The 21,129-nt window shown below is 39.6% G+C and overlaps 1 protein-coding gene across 2 annotated transcripts; it reads right to left on the bottom strand.

Annotated features, from left to right (window-relative positions):
* Window positions 1-13: 13 nt before the first annotated feature.
* Window positions 14-21,091, bottom strand: LOC126382121 (thiamine transporter 2-like). 2 transcript variants are annotated; one of them, XM_050031872.1, is made up of 7 exons: window positions 20,857-21,091; window positions 15,049-15,179; window positions 14,102-14,246; window positions 12,169-12,290; window positions 11,331-11,516; window positions 6,098-6,315; window positions 14-5,181 (listed from the first exon to the last, which is right to left on the bottom strand). In XM_050031872.1, the coding sequence occupies exons 1-7, from the start codon at window positions 21,089-21,091 to the stop codon at window positions 4,944-4,946; spliced, it is 1,275 nt and encodes a 424-aa protein (XP_049887829.1). In that variant the 3' UTR covers window positions 14-4,943. The 2 variants fall into 2 exon arrangements, with proteins under 2 accessions (XP_049887829.1, XP_049887830.1); XM_050031873.1 differs by having other exon boundaries at window positions 15,079-15,179.
* Between the last annotated feature and the right edge of the window lie 38 nt (window positions 21,092-21,129).

Below are 21,129 nucleotides of genomic sequence, written 5' to 3'. Positions count from 1 at the left end.
CAGTTATATTTTTATGCATTTTACATTTATGCACTTTTAAAAAAGTTCCAAAAACATTTGTTTGATATAGTCAAAGAGGTATATATATGTCCATAATTTAAAAAACTATCACAGTCTATTTTTTAATTATCATACTAGCTATGGATAAGGCAAACCCTTGTTGTAAGCATGTGTCCGTGTAGTTAAAATAGTGGCTGGCTTAGATGAAGATTGGACAAAGCAGTATGGTAAGTACATAATAATAAGTAAAGACTGTTGCCGTAACATGGTGTACTCCACATGTGTATACCGTACTTAACGTGATATTTAACAAATAGAATTGATTTATTTATCGCATTGTCACACCCACGTCAGCTATAAAAAATCTCATTCTCACCATGTTGCGAGTAACGCTAAGTACGAGCAAGACAAGAGTCCGCACGCTCTTCCCATTACTCCTTAGCGGCTTACGGCCATTAAAGATTAAAGAAGACTCAGAGGTAGTATAATTATTTATTCTTTAGTATCGTTCCCGTTCTAGGGGCTCCATGTTACGGTCAGTGAAGTCTAAAAATAACTTAAACATTATTAATAACTTAAGGTTATTTGCACTGGTCAAAAGTACAACCATTATAGACATTTCCAACTACTATAAACCACATGTTTTCCCTCTTAAATACAACAACAACAATGAGTCAACTTTGCTAAAACAAAGGGAGTGCTAAGTGAAAAAAATATATAAATAACATTCAATAAACTTTAAAATGAAGTAGAAATTACGATTTTATGCGTGACTTTCTACTATATTCTTTAATTTAGGCAACAGCCAAACAAAATAATAATAAATAACTTTTATGTCTTCGGGTTATGGAGTCTTATATCTACAGTGAGTTTGTAAAGTACATACAAAGTTCGTACAAAACATACTTATTACATAGATTGCACATATTTCACATTGAGTTTCACGGTATTCCACTTACTACGACCCTGACACACCACTTTCGCTTCCACTCTCATCACAATCATCATGCACGCTTGCCGGTTTACTCTTGACCTGGCTTTTCTTTAAAACAACCTATAAATCAATAAATACAAGCTTACTATATTCCCCATTGGGGTAGTCACAGCCTTCGCTTGATAAATTAAGTACCCGCGTTTCGTACAGCTTTATGAGACCAACATGATAAGTGGTGAACCGTATCGCCGTCATAATGGTCGCCAGCCCGCTGGTGTTTGTAGAACGTTCTGAATTTAATGAGCGACTTTCCCTAATACGTTCCTCAAAATCACTATAGATGGCGCTGTACAGTTTTTATTTCCGTTTGACCTGGATGACAGATATGCATCTTTCATCTTTGTTTTTGGGTATAAATGATGACCCTTTTTATTACACCCAGGCACAATTACGTCTTCCACGCATTATAATTCTTATCAAAATAAAGAGAAGCAATATAGGTAGCAACATAATCATCATCATCAATTTAAGAGCCACGCTCTTGTCGGTACAGCATTTTCCATGCTACTTTTTTAGGGAGAAATAGGGCAGTGGTTTCCCTCTTGCCTTCCGCGCCGCAGTACTCTGTCTCACGCAAACGGAACATAATATGATCCAAATATCAAGCGCACAATTATTTTTATACTGGGTGTTAGTGACATCGTAACGAATACTGAGAGGGATAATTCAGACCATGATTCTGAGTTAATATCTAGTGGAATTTTCCGTCGCAAAATTCATGAAATTTTGAGTTTTGTTTTTAATTATTTTCAATTCCATATTGTGCTTTAAGCTGCATAGAACCCAAATTTCAATAAAAAAATCAATAATGACAAATTATCGAAAATCATCAATGTAATGGAGCCAACAATTTTGCGGTATTCGTAATCAATCAGTTGCTCCAAAGACCTTGAGTTGCTCGAACGGGTCAACGGCCACACGCACCGCGCGCCGCGCGAACCGCTCCGTACGTCCCACTCCGCACGCCCCGCTCCGCACGCCGGCGGCGGCGCGGCGGCGACGCGGCGGCGACGCGGCCTACAAAGTAGACACTACGAACCGATCCTATTTCTTTCTCTGTCTATCGTAAGTTATAAATTTATTTTATTCTTATTCTTAAATGGACGGATATTCGTCAGGCATAAAATTTATGGAATAAGGACACGTCAATTTTAAGTAGAAATCTAAAACAACCGACAGAATTAAGTTGACAGCACACGTCAAACGGTTTGCATACCTTTTTGATTCGGCCGGGTTATTCATTCATTTACTCATAGGAATCGGGACCGTTATCTACCTAAAACAGTTGAAACAGTAAATAATTGTATTCAAATTCGTTCGTTCGTTGGTTATTCTTTGTTGTCATTAGAATAACTAACAACCAATAACACAACCACCACAGATTAGGTAATTAGTCACCTACTACGTCAACCATCCACCAACTTAGTATGTAAGTACCTACGCAAAACCTCGCTACACAAAAATCGAGCGAGATCGCGTCTAGAATTGGGCGGACACTCCGCCAGAGTGTTGCCTATCGATATTCTATCGATACCTAGTTAAAAAAAAACCAATAGTAGGTACCTATCGATAGATCTTTTAGATCAATACCCATTATTGTTACAAAGCAAGACCTATCGGTACTATCGCTAGTATCGATCTAAATGTACTATCACTACTTTCGATAGTTTAGACAATTTTCAAATTCAACAATTGATAATCTACCTATCGATAGTTCGGCAACTCCGCCGCGTAGGCAATGTCGGCATGTTCAAAGAAAAAAATTGTCCGAGAGGATTGATCTTATTTTTTCTTGTTACATGTTGGTACCGAGGTAAATAAGTACTAAGTTATTCGTGGTTTTAAATCTCATTGTTAAATCATCAGTAAAAAACACTAATTAAACCTATCCTGTTCTGTGTACAATACCTACCTATTCATGTAACGGCTACGTACCTACTTACATAAGTAGTAGACGGGAACAACGGCTTAACGTGCCTTCCGAAGCACGGATCATTTTACTTTCGGACGATCAGGTGATCAGCCTGTAACGTCCTAACCAACGGCCTTATAAACAGATTTTTGTGATATGTCCCCACCGGAATACGAACCCGGACCCTCCGCATCATCAACTCAACCACTGGACCACATAGGCCAAGAAGGTTCTAAGACATAATTAAAAGATCCTGTGACGCAAGACCTCCGAGTTAGGGCTTGTTTGATCTGTCTTGATGAATACTCGGACGTGAATAACCGCATGGATCGAGGGCAAATAAAGTAGGCATTACGAACAGACACTATTTCTTTGAGTTGATATCAAGTGGAATTTCCTGTCGCAAAATTTTTTTTCAGTCCCATATTGTGTTTTGAACCCACATTTAAAATAAACAAATAAAAAAAAATTAATTATTAAATTTTATCAATGTCATCAATAAATAATAACTATCTACAACTTCAGCTATGCACCACAGGCAGGTGAATAGCCGGCGCACGGGTCAAGGGCAACGCGCGCCAATAAAGTAGGCATTACGAACAGATACTATTTCTTTCTCTGTCACTTGCACCATAAACATACTTCTCTCTCTAGTCGTCGGCTCGACTCGGCCGCGGCCGGCGCGTCGTCGGCGCCTTTGATGCTTTGCGCCAACGCCGCCGCGCGCTTCCGCTCAGTCGAATACTAAGCTTGGCCCGAATCGCGTGATGTTTTTCGAGGATATTTTTTTCGTGTTTGTGAGTGTTATGTGTTTGTTTTATTCTGTAAATGAGTAGTGTCGACTATGATGATAGATCATAGACCATTTACTGCGCAAAAGTATGGAAGATTGTTGATGTTTATTAAAGAGCAAGGTCTTGTGTTTGTGAGTGCGTGTGATACCTACCTACCGCGGAGGAAACGCGATGTTGCACCTACGTGACGTGACATGTTCTAGGGTACCTACCTAGGTACTTCATCCGAAGGAATAACAATTAAGGTAAGGCAAGAGTAGGGTTTTTATTGTTAATAAGTTAGGAACGTTTTAATAACTGGTAGGTAGGTACCGTGCGTGAAAAATCGTGGCAGTAGGTGTTCTACTTCAACAAACTCAACATTTTAAAACGTTGAACCACTAAGCATCTAAATACAAGAGAATGAAATCTCCTACCTAGATATCAACATCGTAGGTATCACGCACGCGCACGCGTAACGTAGCCGCGCGTAGGTTTAGCGTCTGTGTGGCGCGTTGTTCGACTTACATTGCGGCACAGTAAAAATTCAAAATCTTAATTAAACATTTGCGACAAGAAAAACACCCACCATCGTTTTTAGTACAATCAAATAGGCGTTCCATTTTTTTTTTCGTTACGATGTCACTAACACCCTGTATATGCTACTGCAATTGCCATTACATTGTATTTTGGAATAATTATGTACCAGAGTACTAAGAAAATACGTAATTGGAAGGTTTAAACTGAACAACGCCATCTATATTGTTATTGGTGAACGTAGCCTGGAAAGTCTCTCATTAAGCCTTAACACCTTACAGGTTTTTAAAAAAAGAATGGCCAAGAAGACCCCGAGGCAACTTAAGATTTATTGCACTATCAACACTAATTTTATGCTACACGCGTCATTTTCTTATCCGCCGAAAGGGGACGGTTGATTGACAACTGTTAGTTTTAAAATGAATGAGTGAACTAATGAATAACCCTGATGAATATATAGGCATCTCGCTGATATGCAACCCGTTTGACGTGTGCTGTCAACTTAATTTTGTCGGGTTAATTATTGGCCAATATGAAATTTCGGGAGAGGTTTTTTTAAATTTCTGCCTAAAATTGACGTGTGTTCTACAAATATTATGCCTGTCGATTACTGGTGCCTTTCCTTTTCGGCTAAGAAAATGACAGCTATAATTTAAAAATTTTGTCAGCATCATTTTCTAAGTAAAGTGGCATTTTACTTAGCCATTCCCACCAATCCTTAATACTGTTATATGTTAATACTTTGTTTCTGTCTGTACACGTGCATTATACATCCGACAATCCATATTGTAGCGAGGAATGTGAAGAGGCCGGATAGTGCGTAGTACTGGGAGGCTACGGGCAGCATCAGAGACTGAATGAGGACTAATGTGAGGATGGACTGCAGGCCTGTGCCGACCAGCGTGTTGATGCCGAAGATCAGGCCGAAGCAGCTGTCGTCGGACAACTGACTCGCTATTTTTGCGCTGGAAATAAAATAAATATAGGATTTATAATATCATCATCATTCTGCCCTTATCTAACGAGTCGAATACAGGAGTGTTATGTATTAAAAAAAAAGTTAGTAGCTTGTATTTTGCTCTCAACCTATTTTTCTTTTAGGGCATTTAGTTAATGAGGTTCAGCTGAATTTACAGGTCTAATTTATACAGGGTGTTAACGAAAACTACGAGGTATGATTTAGACCATGATTCTAAGTTGAAATCAAGTGGAATTTCGTGTCGTTAATGACAATTAACACCAATACCTATTTGTATGCCAACCTGTACGTACTTGTACGGGGTGTAAGTGGCATCGTAACGAATACTGAGGGGGATGATTCAGATCATTATTCTGAGTTAATATCAAGTGGAATTTTCCATCGCAAAAGTATAGAATTGAAAATAATTTAAATCTAAATAAAAAACATGAATTTTGCGACGGAAAATTCCACTTAATATTAACTCAGAGTCATGGTCTGAATCATCCCCCTCAGTATTCGTTACGGTGTCACTAACAGCCCGTATATTATATCTTTTTTGAGTACATATCGTCGCCTGAAGGTGAAAACCATATGAGCAGATTTATGAAAAATGAGATCCTGATGTGATTTTTATCCGCAAAACCTGACAAGAGACTCGCTTCTTTCAATCCAGGTATAAAACTATGGTAATAAACATTTTTACTGTCGCAGTTTGTGAACTTTCCCGGAAACGGTCTTCTTCTATCATGTGGGTTGCGAGGTGGAGTACCAATCTCATCAACCCTGGTGTCTGGGTTACTATTGAGCCGCCAAAGGCCCCTGACATGGCTCATGTAACGACTACTTACTTACATCAGTAAGTAGTAACCGGAACCAACGGCTTAACGTGCCCGGGAACGGTAAACTCTGATTACACTTACCTAGCAAGGGTGATAGTGTAGTGAAACATGGTGCCCATGACGATATACCCGGCGTAGGACACGAATATATTCGTGACATAAGTGCCAACAAAGACCGCCGCGCCCTGTATCGCCGCGACGGGGGCCGGCAGGAAGAAGCGGGAAAAGATGGACGATAGGAACGCGCCCAGTGCTCCCAGCAGGGTTTGTAGCGCTTCCACTGCGCCGTTGTAGGCTATCTGTGGATTAAGTTACAAGGGTGAAGAAATAAAGAAGTAAATTGGTTTGTAGTAATAATTAATCGGGAGCGGAAAATAAAGGCCGTGTTTCGTCGTCACTCCATCTTGGTAAAACTGTTTTATTGGCGTTGGTCAATAGCGACATCTGTTAGGTTTTTTGGTTCATCATCATCAGCCCATTAACGTCCACACTGCTGGGGCACGGGCCTTCCCTATGGATGGATAGGGAGATCGGGCCTTAAACCATCACGCGGGCCCAGTGCGGATTGATGGTTATTAACGACTGCTAATGCAGCCGGGACCAACGGCTTAACGTGCCTTCCGAAGCACGGAGGAGCTCGAGATGAAAACTTTTTTTTGTGGTCACCCATCTTATGACCGGCCTTTGCGAAAGTTGCTTAACTTCAACAATCGCAGACCAAGCGCGTTAACCGCTGCGCCACCGAGCTCCTTTTGGTTTTTTGGTTACTAAGTTACATTTACAAATATCTTGACATTGAGGTAAAAAGGAGCGAAGGGAACTAATTGGTTCCTAAAATATGCGCTAGATGGCGCTTATTTGTCGCAAAGGGTAAGAAAAGGCGAGCGCCGACCTAAGCTTGTAAGCGGCGGCGCACCGGGGTTTAAGGTCGGCGCGCCGGGGTTTTGTCGTCGGTGCGGCGGCTCTCACTTCTAAGTGTAAGTATGATTAACATATTATTTTTAATATGGCAATGATATTTAGCCTACCCTTGCTATAGAAACGATAAGCATGAGCGCTACTTAATTATAACCCTTTCTACCCCAGTCTGTTACAAAGAATCACGATTTTGGTTTGGAAACCGTTAAAAAAGTTAAGTAATACTGTGCCTACCCCTGCGGGGATACAGGCGTGATACTACGCATGTATATATTTATGTCATCATATTTAAAAACAAATGCTATTTTATTATAACAATAAGGGACTTTCCAGGCTACGTTCCTTAAAAACAATATTTCCTTGTTTATTTTTTTGTTTGTATTTTATTTCATTTTTATTAAAAATATTAATTCTATTTTATTTATTAGAACATTGATAATTTTAATTTTATTTGATTTTATATAATTTAATTTTTCTACTCCTCTACTTTAATCTGGCATTTAAATAACCAAAAAGTCTAATATAAGTACATACATAATTAAACTCTTTGAAAAAGTGTACGCTCTATGGCCTATAAAAGCATTGTTTACAAAGTGTAACTGTACTATAATGTCGCCAAAAAAGCATTGTTGTTGTTTTTTTTTTTGACCTGGAAACTGGCACCTTTACTTTGTTTGGTGCCATAGATATACTATAAAAAAAAAGTATACATTTGCCGCCATTTTCCCGCGCGTTGGAAAATAAATTGGATTTTTGTGTTTCGTTTAAAATTACGTCGTCGTAGAAAAAGTATTGTATGCAACGTTGTATAACTAGGTCAAAAAATGCTCGTGGCGTCTCTTATTGCGATGTTCGCCAAGGCTCACATCGCAACTCACGCCACTCGCATTTTTTGACCCTTCTTATACAACTGTTGCATAAAATACTATTATCTAATCTAATGTACCGTAATGTAATGTATATGTAATGTATTAAGGATATTAATCTGAAATAAATAATTTGAATTTAACCTTCTAATTTCATGGATAAAGACTATTACGAATCTTTTATCTTGGTTTTTTGGTAGAAATGATGACCATTTTTATTATACCCAGGCACAATTACATCTTACACTCATTACTATTCTGATTAGAATAAGAAGAAGCAACATAGGTAGCGACATAATTCTATACATAATGTGATCCAAATAATCAAGCAACAATTATTTTCTATACGCTTCTGCCATTGTATTGTATTTTGAAATAATTATGTACCCGAGTAATGAGAACAACGCAATCTATAATATGGTCTTTGGTGAACGTAGCCTGGAAAATTCGTAATTATTCTTCCCTTTGTGTACCCTAAAGTCGATAACAGACCTGACCAACCTTGTTATCATGGTTGTTAATATCACAATTATAAGGTAAATTAATTTGTTTGGCTTTTATTAGATTAAAATAAGCACCATTATCTCGCATCATGTGACAAGGCGCTTAAGATTTTATTGATTGTTTATATGCGGGTATAATCATTATGCGTAAAGTATAGGATGTAGATAAGCTGTCTAAATAGGATTAGAAGAGAGGTGTGTAAAGTTTATATCTCGGAATGTTATAAATAAAACCCATTTGTAAGTTCAGAAGTTAAGTATATCGGAATCCAAAATTAAATTAAACATAGAGCTAGCGAGGTCTGAGCGTATTGTATAGTGTTAGTAACATCGTAACGTATACTAAGGGGGATAATTCAGACCATGATTCTGAGTTGATATCAAGTCGAAATTCCAGTTGGAAAATTCATAAAAATTTTAGTGTTTCTTTTTAATTATTTTCAGTTTCATACATTAGCGACGGAAAGTTCCACTTGATATCAACTCATAATCATTGTGAGAATCATCTGTCAAAATTTTCGTTAGGATGTCACTAACACCCTGTATACTGTACATCTCTGCCTACCCCTTCGAGGATACAGGTGTGATGTCATATTATGTTAAAATTATATAAATATATATTTTTAAATTGCCGTAACGTAAATAAGGATATTAGGGTTTAGTTTACGTACCTATTTATTTAAAAGCAATGTTTAAAACCTATGTATTTATTTAAAAGTAAAAAACTGGACCTGTCTAATCTTCAGTCGTAAGCCGATCCCGTGAAAGCCGCGATAACGGTATGGATATGATAACTTGAGATTGAGATAGGTTATGTACGTTATAATTTTATACTCATATGTACATGCATACATAAATTCACGCCTATTACCCACCGGGGTCAGTAGAAATTATGGAATTCCATTTCCTTCGATCCTGACACACCTCTCTTGCTTCCTCCACACTCATTAGTAGTTTTAAACATGCACGTCGGTTTAGGGTAGATGGTACTGAACCTTTTCTAAGGACATCTCTATGTATAAATATTTAGTCTTTGTTTTTGAGTGACAGTATCAGGGACGGTAAATATTGTAGATGCGTAAATTATACGTCTACAAGTCATTTACTTTCCAGCAGACAATGGTAAATAAATGTCTTTGTAAGGATACAATGTGTCACTATGTAAATACAGCGAGCACTGTTCTCTTGTTAGACTAAATATTAACAGTTGATAAGGAATCGCATTCGCAAGATGTTTTGTATGAAGAGTTACTTTCAAGTTCTCTTCTAATTACTGTGGCTTTTGGAGTTTCTGATTAAATTGACTAATGGTATGGATAGTCTATGGTGTAGATACAATTAACTACATCATCATGTAGACTAAATAGCAAAGAATCAAACTGATTTTGTATTTTGAGAGGCTGAGGACTGCTACAGTGAGATTTCGCACCATTTAAACATTTTGCTAGGGCCGCCACAGACTACATAGTAGACATAACTAAGGCTGCGCCCCACACCAATTGAAGAACTGCCACGCTGCAGTCCGTAGGTGGGTGGATCTTCGACCACAGTAAGTCAATATCATTACTGTAAACGCAAACGTATTCTAAAAACACCTTTTACCTGCCTACCTTTGCAAATATCCAGTTCGTAAGTTGGCGACATATGTAAGTTCTAACTGGACTATTTATTTTAACTATTTGCAAAAAGATGAAAGATTCCAGGATATTTTTGACGCGTTTCGCATCCAACATTTGCTACGTTTGTGCAGCGCGTCGAGCATGTTCGCCGAAGCGCGTGTGCCTGACTTTGTGGCGTATGACAAGACCGAATAATGTTTAGTCAGTGCCGAATAAATTCGACTCAGGCTTGGCCAGGCCATACGTGTGGCCCTAAGTGTGAGGTGCGCCTCACCTCTCTCTCGTGTGAAAGGTTTACTAGGCGACAAGGGCATTTTATATTCACTCCGGGATTTTAGATAGTTTTTAACGTGTTACCTTCTGTATCATTAATCATTTCGAGTGTTGATGGACAATACAAAATACCCATCAAGTTCGGACTTTTATTTATAAAAGGAGGCCCATCTCCTCAACTTCTTTGCTGTCATTACGTACACGCGTGGCGGGATTTTGGACGAGGCTTAGGGCTTCAATTCAAGTAACGCCATTTTGCAGAAAGTGTACGAAGGGGTCGCCAGTCCTACAGTTCTTTGCACCGAAACGCAAATAGGAAATATGTATTTTATATTGTATATTTATTTTAATTCAATTTATGTGTTATGTATTGTGTAATATGTGTGAGTCCTATTGATTTTTAGTAAAGATTTTTTTATTATTATTTGCGTTCACCGTAATGATGTCTTCCGGTGTTCGAAGAACTACCCAAGTATTCAATGTAGCGTTTTTAAATTCGAGTGATGACTCATGCTTCGTTTTGATTGCTCGCAATAATTGCACGTTATTGATTGATCGTGGCAAACTGGAGACTGATTTCATTCATTTACGATCTAACTGTTTTGTTATCGTAGCAGTATATCATTCATTTCTTGCTTGAGTAATAGCCGATTGAACCATTGATCTACTTTGACCTTTACAGTGGGTTTTTACCAAAGCGAAGAGGAGAGAAGATGTAAGGTGGAAACTATTGAGTGGTCACCTTTATAATAATTGTTATTGGCAACACTGCTGGTCTTTCTTTATGTCTTTTTCTACCATCCTCTGTATCATGGCCGCTTTTAAGCTACGAATGTTTAAGTATATATTGAGATAATATGTGCTTGTATATATTTTTGAATACGATAATATAATGCGTTACCAGTATATTCTAAAGTTTTATTTAAAAGCCAATCTCACTTCCTTTTTAAGAAACCTTGACAAAAACAACCAACGTGGCAAAGGTGCGTGCCAGCGCAACGAATAGAGAAACTGGGAGAACAGTGTAGTGGAGATATGTGAGCGGCGCGGTAGATGAGCTTCCAGTTCCACTAAAGCGGAGAAGAGAGGAGAGCAAGTCTTTAACTTCAACTTTAAATATTAAATGAATAGTTACCGGTGCGTCGCTAGCAGTCTGTATCTCCCTCCAGAGCAGCTGCACGTATATCTGAGCCTGCACGAACAGCGCGAGCGCGGCCGCGTACAGCGCCGACCACGCCAGCACTTTGGGCCGGGTGTAGGCGGCACGCGCGTGGCGCACTATCAGCGAATATGCTTCGCGTACCTCCACGCCGAATGAGCGCTGCAATAGGATAGGAAAATATACATTCTAGAATGGTACCGCGCCGACTACGCCAGCACCGTGGGAGCATTCATTGGAGATGGTTGTTTAATACTAAATTATAAGGAGATCTGACGCCAGCACAGATTACGCTTTTGCGTTGCACTTGCGGTATTTATCGCGTTGTATGACAGCAGGGTATAATCTGCGGTGTACCTATAACTAGTCCAAAACTGGCGGTCGTCCAGGTAGAGTCGCTGATTGTCATGCCTCTCGCACATCTCTCATACCTGTTCATCATCAGCCCATGAACGTCCCCACTGCTGGGGCACGGGCCTTCCCTATGGATGGATAGGGAGATCGGGCCTTAAACCATCACGCGGGTCCAGTGCGGAATGATGGTTATTAACGACTGCTAATGCAGCCGGGACCAACGGCTTGACGTGCCTTCCGAAGCACGGAGGAGCTCGAGATGAAATCTTTTTTTTTGTGGCCACCCATCCTATGACTGGTCTTTGCGAAAGTTGCTTAACTTCAACAATCGCAGATCGAGCGCGTTTACCGCTGCGCCACCGAGCTCCTCATACCTACCGCACTTCTATTGAGACCCAATAATTTCTCACTGCGCACTTATACGCTGCTGTTTATCCATAAGTTTGTATAGGTATCTCACCTTCTCACCCGGCTGGTGTTTGTCTAGCGACGGCGTGTTGATGACGGAGGCCCGGCGGTGGAAGTAGATGCCATACTGCACCGGCGGCAGCCACAGCGCCCAGAATGTGGCCAGGATCTGCGCTGCAACCACCACGCTACGGGTTACATTCAAGGCCGCGTACACGCGCATCTGTATGTGCCGGTGACGCCCCATACGATTGATGAAAAAGAAGGGTGTGTGTGTGTGTGTGTGAGGTAAACCTAGCTCAGCTCAGTTGCCGTTCTATAAGTACGTAGTATTATTCTATGATACAAGGGTATTTGGCCTTTCATTCATAATACCACTAAGTAGTAGCTGTTTTCTTTTTTTTGACGTGACTTATTGTAGATTTGCCGCAGATGGCATTAACTACTTGGCCGGACAAATGGGGAGTGCTGAAGGCTCTCACCCGGTACAACGGTTAAGACAACAGGCCTGAGGGTGCCCAGTTGGGCGCTAACCTCGGCTCAGGGCGTCGTCTGAGAGGAAAAATATTTGAAAGAATTAATCGATCCTAGCGGGTCGATAGCGATAAGCGCTGATTGAGGGAAGTCGTCCACCACGGCTGCGGGGTCGGTATCGGGGTCCTGAAGTGTTTGGTGTCGCGAGCTGATTGGCTGCCTCTATGGCTAGAGTAATCGGGTCGTCGGGATCGTATATTACGTCCTTCGACTAAGTAGTAGCATACGAGTAGACTAAAGAATAATACTGCGTGTAGAACGGCACTTCTCCGCCCCGCGCCAAATCGTATCGAGCGCCAAGGGGATGCGTTGAATAGCATCTAATTTCTATTGTGTAAGCTTTGTCTTCGTTATATTTAGGCATATTGTTCGACTTATTTCAAACATCTCTTTATAAATATAAAAAATCTAACAAAAATATATCGTCGTCAGTTTTTTTTTATTTTGACGTGACTTGTTGTAGATTTGCCGCAGATGGCATTAACTACTTGGCCGGACAAATGGGGAGCGCTGAAGGCTCTCACCCGGGTCGTCGTCAGTGGAAACCACGTAAGTGTATGAAAAAAAAAAACACAATCTGATGCGATTTTTTTACAAAACCTTGTTTTTTTCAATTTACTTCATTCTTTGACTGAAACTAGCGTGTCTATTGCGACATTTTTACCGACTTCAAAAAAGGAGGAGGTTCTCAATTCGACCGTATATATAATTTTTTTGTTTGTTCGGGGATAGCTTCGTCGTTTATGAACCGATTTTGATAATTATTTTTTTTTGTTAACAAAAATCACAACTGAATGTGATTTTTCAAAAAGGCGCGGACGTGTTTTTCATCATAAGGCGCCGATACGCAAAGCTATTTCTTTTATCGCGTGAATTACAACGCAGTGTCTTGGATTCGGATGCCGGCTCCCGGTTAAACCACTGAATTCGACTATATGAGTTTGAATTAACATTTAATTCGACGATATCAACTTGTTGCCAAGTCAGCAACCTACGCTAACATGTGATCAGGTGAACACGTGAATATGACGTCATACATGTTGATATACGCCATGATGAACTTTTGTAATCAAAAACAATTCTAAAGCAATACCTACCTACTAAATACCTACATACCGACCTCTGTGGTCCAGTGGTTGAGTGTAGGGCTCACGATCCGGGGGTCCCGGGTTCGAATCCCGGTGGTGACATATCATAAACAAAACTTTGTCATCCCTAGATACATTAGGACATTACAGGCTGATCATCTGATTGTACGAAAGTAAGATGATTCCGTGCTTTGGAGGGCACGTTAAAACATTGGTCCCGGCTATTAGCCGTAAAGCACCTGCACCAGCCAGCAGTGGAGTACAGTATGCTCTCTACGCCTTCCGGTTGATTGTGGGGAGGCCTGTGCCCAGCAGCGGGCCGTATGCTGTTTATGTTATGTACGTAGGAAACTACCCAATTACCTGTGAACGTGATGTAGTTGAGCTGGCGGTAGTCCATGAGGCCGAGGTGCGTCAGCAGCTGCGCGGTCACGCCCGACAGGAACCTGCCCATCAGCGCTGCGATGCGCGTATATGACGTCACGCGCGGGTACTTCGCCGCGTCCACCTGCGGGCATTTAAAGTCATAGCATATAGTAAGGAATAATAGTCCTCCGCTTCCTTTCCTTCCTTCCCACCAGCGGCTGAGCTAGGTTTACCTCACCTCGAAGGCACACACACAGGTGTGTGACGTCTGACACCATACGATTCAAGTCTGAACTATGTCCGAAGGGAGGTGAAGTAAACCAAGCTCAGACGCTGGTGGGGAGCGGAGAGTTGCCGTTCTATACGTAGTATTCCTTATTCTATGCCGAAGGTTTTACTTTAGTCTTCAATCGTATGGAGTCAGACGTCACACACACAGATGCGCGTATACGATAACGTCAACTACTGTAGTGTTTGAGGTTTTTTTGTATGAAGTGTCGGGGGTGTGGTGTAGTGCAGTTACCGGGTGAGAGCCTTCAGCGCTCCCCATTTGTCCGGCCAAGTAGTTAATGCCATCTGCAGCAAATCTACAATAAGTCACGTCAAAAAAAAAAAGTGTAGTGCAGTCTTAACATTATGATACTGGGTTCGATTCCCGGTGGTGACATATCACAAAAATTACTTTGTGGTCCCTAGTTTGGTTAGGAAATTACAGGCTGATGACCTGATTGTCCGAAAGTAAGACGATCCGTGCTTCGGAAGGCATGTAAAGCCGTTGGTCCCGGTTATTACTTACCGATGTAAGTACGTAGTCGTTATTATGAGTAATGTCAGAGGCCTTTGGGGGCTCAATAGTAACCCTGACACCAGGGTTGATGAGGTTGGTAATCCACCTCACAACCCACACGATAGAAGAAGATTATGATACTGGTGTAAATGTTTACCTTCGCATAAATATAAGTAAAATACGCGACTTCTGTGGCCATGTAGGTGCCGTAGAAAAACTGGCAGACTTGTAGCCATTCTAGACTTTCTGTCCATAGTAATATGGCGTATACGGCAATGCCGCTTAAGCCTGAAAAAAAGAAAAAGTAACATTAGCTTACGATTATATCCCAATTGGGGTAGTCAGAAGATCCCTCACAAGATGAACTTAAATTATTACGCGTCAACGTGCTTTCTGTTAGACCAACGTGATGAGTAATAACAAAAACTTGACATATTTATTAAGGCGACTTAATAACGAGATTCCGTTTAAGAAAGTTTAAGAAACTGGGAGAAATATAGGTTGCCTGGAAGAGATTGCTACTTAGCATAGCAATAACGCTGCCTATTGTAGGTACTCTTCTATTTCTCTTTTGTTTGTAATTTTGTATTTCCTGTGTGTGCCATAAAGTATTTGCTACGTTATGTTATGTTACTTTACACATGCATACATAATACATAAACTCGTAACTCTCTAGGGGTGGGCAGAGCCACAAGTAATAGGAATTATTGCGTATGGCAGAAAAATAAAATATCATGCGTGGATCATATTATATCCAGCTTAAGCTCCCCTAACCAAGTCTCTGCCGCATCCGTCACACAATGCAGCCCGGCTATGCCACTTGGGAACCGGTGCAGAGGGCACTCGTTCACTATGTGAGATATGGTTGATATTATTATGGTTTATACTTGACCCAGATCAAGTAATAAGAAGACATCCTAAGATAAGCATGATACACCATACCTCACCCCGGACACTTCATACAGAACACCTCGTTTTACACAGACACTACACATTGACGTTATCGTACACGCGGATCTGTGTGCGTGACGTCTTGACGCCCTTACTTTTGAAGAATAAAGTAAGGCCGGGGGGGGAGGTAAACCTATCTCAGCCGTTGGTGGGGAGGGGAGCGTTGCCGTTCTATACTTCTTCATTCTATGACCATACTGTAGCCGCTGCTCAACCCATCAGCATAGAATAAAGAAAAAATCCGAAGGCTTTTGAGGTTGCTTCTATGCTGTTCTGGGAGCAAATAAAAAACATAGAACACGTTCAGCTGCTTGTCTTCCCGGGCATGTCGTAAAAACCGACAGAGGGATTGCGTCCTCTAACATGATGGACTAATGTTATGGGCGATAGGCTGATCCCTTATCACCATAAGGTTCATCATATCCATCTTAGGACTTCGTATCAACAGTGGCTGCAAGTTGACTTTGATTACTTGTGGCTCTGCCCACCCCATTTGGGATTACGGGCGTGAGTTTATGTATGTATGTATGTTTTGAGGTTATTTTTATGGAGACGAATGAATCATCAGCCAGAGACCAATAATTACGAGTCAAAGACCACAAATAGAATATTCCAAATCGCTCTAAGCGTCTTCGAGTAATCGGGGAACATACATAGAAAAAAAGATCGACGAATTGATTAACCTCCTATTTTTTTGGAGTCGGTTAAAAAGATATGGTGCACTGACCTTGCCGAGTCGCTTTATCTGTCCTCTTTAGTAAGGAAAAAAGGCACGCAGTAAAAAAATATAATGAATTGCGTGCGATTGTAATTGGATGCCTCGATACTTGTAATGTTGATGACGACATCAATTGAGTGATCAGATATGAGAATTATACGTCGCGTTGTCTAGCGTTGACAACGGCGCGCACAGTGGTGCCGTTCCCGGGAATTTTCCCACTTTGAGAACATTCCCGGCAGTAAAAAGGCACAAACAAAAAAAAAAGAAGTTTAATAACTTACCTTTAGGCAGATAATACCATAATACAAGAACAATTTGAAAAAGAAAAGTAGCCAGTGTCCTTACTAAAATAGTTTTTACAATGGAAATCACTTTGTGATTCCTATTTTGGTTAGGACATCCTGATCACCTGATTGTCCAAAAAGTGAGTAAGTAAGTGAGGGCCTTTGGCGGCTCAATAATAACCGTGACACTGGGGTTGATGATGTTGGTAATCCACCTCACAACCCACACGATAGGAGAAGACAATGGAAATTAATTGAATACTTTGGTCACATTACAAGAAAGGATGGTGACAACCTCGAGAAGCTCATCGTGACTGGCAAAGTGGATGGGGAAAGGCCGCGTGGACGCAACCAAATAAATACAATACTCCGACCAGCAAGGCTAACATACACAACGTGATAAAATTATCGATCGATTCAATAAATTTTATCGAAATAGATGAGTGTGTTATTTTCCCTAACATGCGTGGCACGTGATTTTGTTCGTATTTGACAGAACGATATGACTTATTTGGGTTCACATATTAGCACCAATCGATAAAACGACATAATTATATCGTCAGAATTAATAAAATTACCGTTATAAAATTTTATTACGTTGCGCACTACTCTGGACTCTACAATTCACAACGCTCTTCTCACCGATGGGACAGAAACAGATTGAGAAATATTGTACGAGAGAAAGTGATGCAGAAGGGAGGCGACGACCCTCAGCCAGTGGCGGCCCTAGCAAAATATTTAGGCGATGCGAGACCTCAAAGTGGCGCCCCTCAAAATACATTTTTTTTTCGATTAGTTTACGGCCACCGAAATTTACCTATTTAAATCTTTTGAAAATGTTGTTTACGGCCACCAGGTATGAGTTTTATGTGGCCGCAATCTAACCCGATGAAGTTAGTTTGCGGCCAGGGTGAACCAGTCTTGGTTGATTTTGGCGCTTCCCTATTTTGGCGCCCGTTACGGTGGCACACCTCGTACCGCCCTAGGGCAGCCACTTCCGCACTGAGGAATACGACGCAAGGAGAAGGACAACGGGAACATTCCCACTTTGGGAATATTCTCAGGAACGGCACATCAGTGGGCACGCGGCGTATTTAAGTTGGTTGGTACTACATCCGTTTTCACGTGAACTGCAAGACCTGGTTCGTCCTCTCATTGTTCAATTTTACTCTGTATCAATACACTTACTCTCAAAACTTGCCACATTATTTTTGGTCCACAAATATCTTTGCAGACTTCATTATAATATATGTGCTCTTTAAGCTTCTTATAAGATTTCAATACTTAGTATCACAAAAATACCTGCACAACATCACAGTTGTGTCCCGAAAGGGTAGGCAGAGGTGTATAATATATACCTCATCATCATCAATTTAAGAGCCACGCTCTTGTCGGTGTAGCATTAGTGCTACTTTTTTAGGGAAAAATAGGGCAGTGGTTTCCCTATTGCCTTCCGCCCCGCAGTACTCTGTCTGACGCGAGTGGGATGGCGCCCAGAGTAGTCTATTACAAAGCCGTGCTAGGACTCTTGTCCTCCGCCTCTGAATAGTACTGGCAGTTACTGCTGCCGTCTGTCAGGTGTTAGTATGTACCTAACACCAAATAAATGTAAATAAACGTGTGACGGACAACGCGTCCGTTCTCCAAACGTATTTATTTGTATGTATGTATTGATTAAATTATTCATCTTATGTGATACCATTTAGCTACATTGGAATATCAACGTAACATAACATAAACAGCCTATATACGTCCCACTGCTGGGCACAGGCCTCCCCTCAATCAACCAGAGGGGGTATGGAGCAAACTCCGCCACGCTGCTCCACTGCGGGTTGGTGGAGAACATCAACATTATTGGCTGTGCTATAATAACTATAATCCCATAACATTTATCATATCTATCTTATGACTTCATATAAACAGTGACTGCAAGTTGTCTTCTGATTATTTGTGTTTCTGCCCACCCCATTAGGGATTATGAGCGTGAGTTTATGTATATATATTATGCATGTTATTGAACTATCTCATTATATTATAATGACATGGGGAATAGACTGGCACTATCATATTAATGCTGTTTAACATATTTAATTATCTCTGACTTTGAAATGAAATATGGTTTATTAGGCTTTCTGTTGGTGACTCCTATTTCTGCCCTACCCAATAGGAATTCGGGCATGACATGTGTCTGTCTTCCATAATAGGTACAATAGCAATATTGTGTATGTTATATTAATAAATAATAATAGAGTTTTAAAGTATAATTAATATTCTGAGATAAGATTATGCAATCACTGGCAATGGTTGCATAAATGTCTAGTAGGCATTGCATCACCTGAGATGCATTTTAAGGAATTTAGGGTATTTCTTATGTATTTCTATATTTTTATAAATAAAAATAATTTATTACTATAATATTAATAATAAAAAATACTAATAATTGGAAACATACATAACTTTCTCACATTTAAATATAAATAAATAAATAATTATTAGTTTAAAATAAAAATAAATAATAATTTAGGATTCAGAAATCATAGTATAATTCATGGGAAACTAAATTCTTTTTAAATCAACTGTAAACCTTGTTGTACAGGTAAATCTTTAATTTAATTTATATTGAAACAAAATATAATATCGCTGATATTTAAAATAACTTTTATAATCTTATTAGTGTAGTGAGTTAATTCAATATTTCATGCTATGTATATATGCAATTAAGTTTTTTTTTAATGACGAGATTAAGATAAGGTGAATTGAACGCTGTTTGTTAGACATAGGTATCTTTATTGCATTATAGTTGTTATAATAATCACAAATTAATTTTGCTAACAATGAACATTTGTCCTCCTTTTGCAGGTATTATGATCAAGAAAGGAATTTAAATATATTTATAAACATAACATTGGGGTAGATAAACAAGAAACAAGAAACATTTATTGAGAAGCTGTGTAGTGGTACATCTATTGCGGGATGAACTAAGTACCCACACCTCACTGAGCTTTCTGTTAGTCATGTTGGGACAGTAATGGTTGATCCAAATGAGTTAGTGAAAACTACTCTTAAGATAAATGTATTTGTTTTTGTATTTATTTATTTTTTTATAAATATATTTATTTATAGAAATATTAAATATATAGTTCCAAAGGAAGTATGTATGTTCAAGCTAATCTCTAGAATCACTGAACGAATTTGCAAGCACTTTTTCCTGTTATAATCTGCATTTCTTCAAGAAGATAATAGGGTAAACATTGTACCCAGGTGAACCTAGGTTGAAGTGCATATTGTGAATAGACTCAACTAATGTACATTTTAACACATTTGCTTAAAGGAAATACTTATTTAATTAAGGTTTAAAACTATATTAGAAACTTTATATAAGTGTTGTTTTAATAAATATACAGGGTGGAGTAGAGGTTCACATTCAAAATGAAGAATTAGATAAAGGGGCTCATTAGCTACCAGAAACACCCCCAGGTATGTTCAGTGATTATTTACAGTTGATGACATATGAACCATTTTGTACCTTTTTCAAGATTTACTTAGTATCTTAATTCAGAAAGCATAATTTTGGTGCTATTTATCTCTTAATAATTTTATTTTACTTCCTACCTAATCCTAAGGAAGTGGGTCACTAGCTGAAAACATTAAAACATCATAATCAAAGAGAAAAATAAAGATATTGGAAGTCAGTGAGAAGTTAACCAAAATTGTTAGTGAAGTTTTACATTCATTATAGAAAAATTAATACATGACATAGTCATGGACCCTGAAAGTATTTCTAGAAACTGCTCCATTTAATAGGCTTTTAGAGACATACTTAAAAAAGTACCATAAAGGGGCAAAAAAAAGTAATTGGCCCACAAAAATTGCAAGGCAGACAGTTTTGAGAAATATTTGACATTTTCATTTTGCTTGTATATCTTTAACTACTTTCAAGTTCTGCCTTAGACTTAGAGCTACAGAGGCAAGTAACTGCTTAGAATAAGTGGAAGTTCCTCAAACATACCTGAAAGTATAATCACTGGCTTGAACCTCAAGAAGTCTGTGATCAGGAATATAACGACCAGCTGTGCCAAGTACGAATAAGTGCCTACTGGATACACATCTCTGTTAAGTTGCTCTTCTGTGATGTTCCTCCATTCTCCCAGTAGGAATTCAGACACAAACGGCTCCGAAGGCCGGATCTCCCTCAGAGTGCCGAAGAGACACAGAATGAGGGTCACTTTGATCCAGTCTTGCATTTTTTAAGTGATTTCAAGTCACGAAATTTATACCGCGC

This window comes from Pectinophora gossypiella, chromosome 3 (assembly GCF_024362695.1).
Source record: "Pectinophora gossypiella chromosome 3, ilPecGoss1.1, whole genome shotgun sequence".
Lineage (NCBI taxonomy): Eukaryota > Metazoa > Arthropoda > Insecta > Lepidoptera > Gelechiidae > Pectinophora > Pectinophora gossypiella.
Note: the sequence above shows the minus strand (reverse complement) of the source record. Positions and strands in the feature narration are given on the sequence as shown.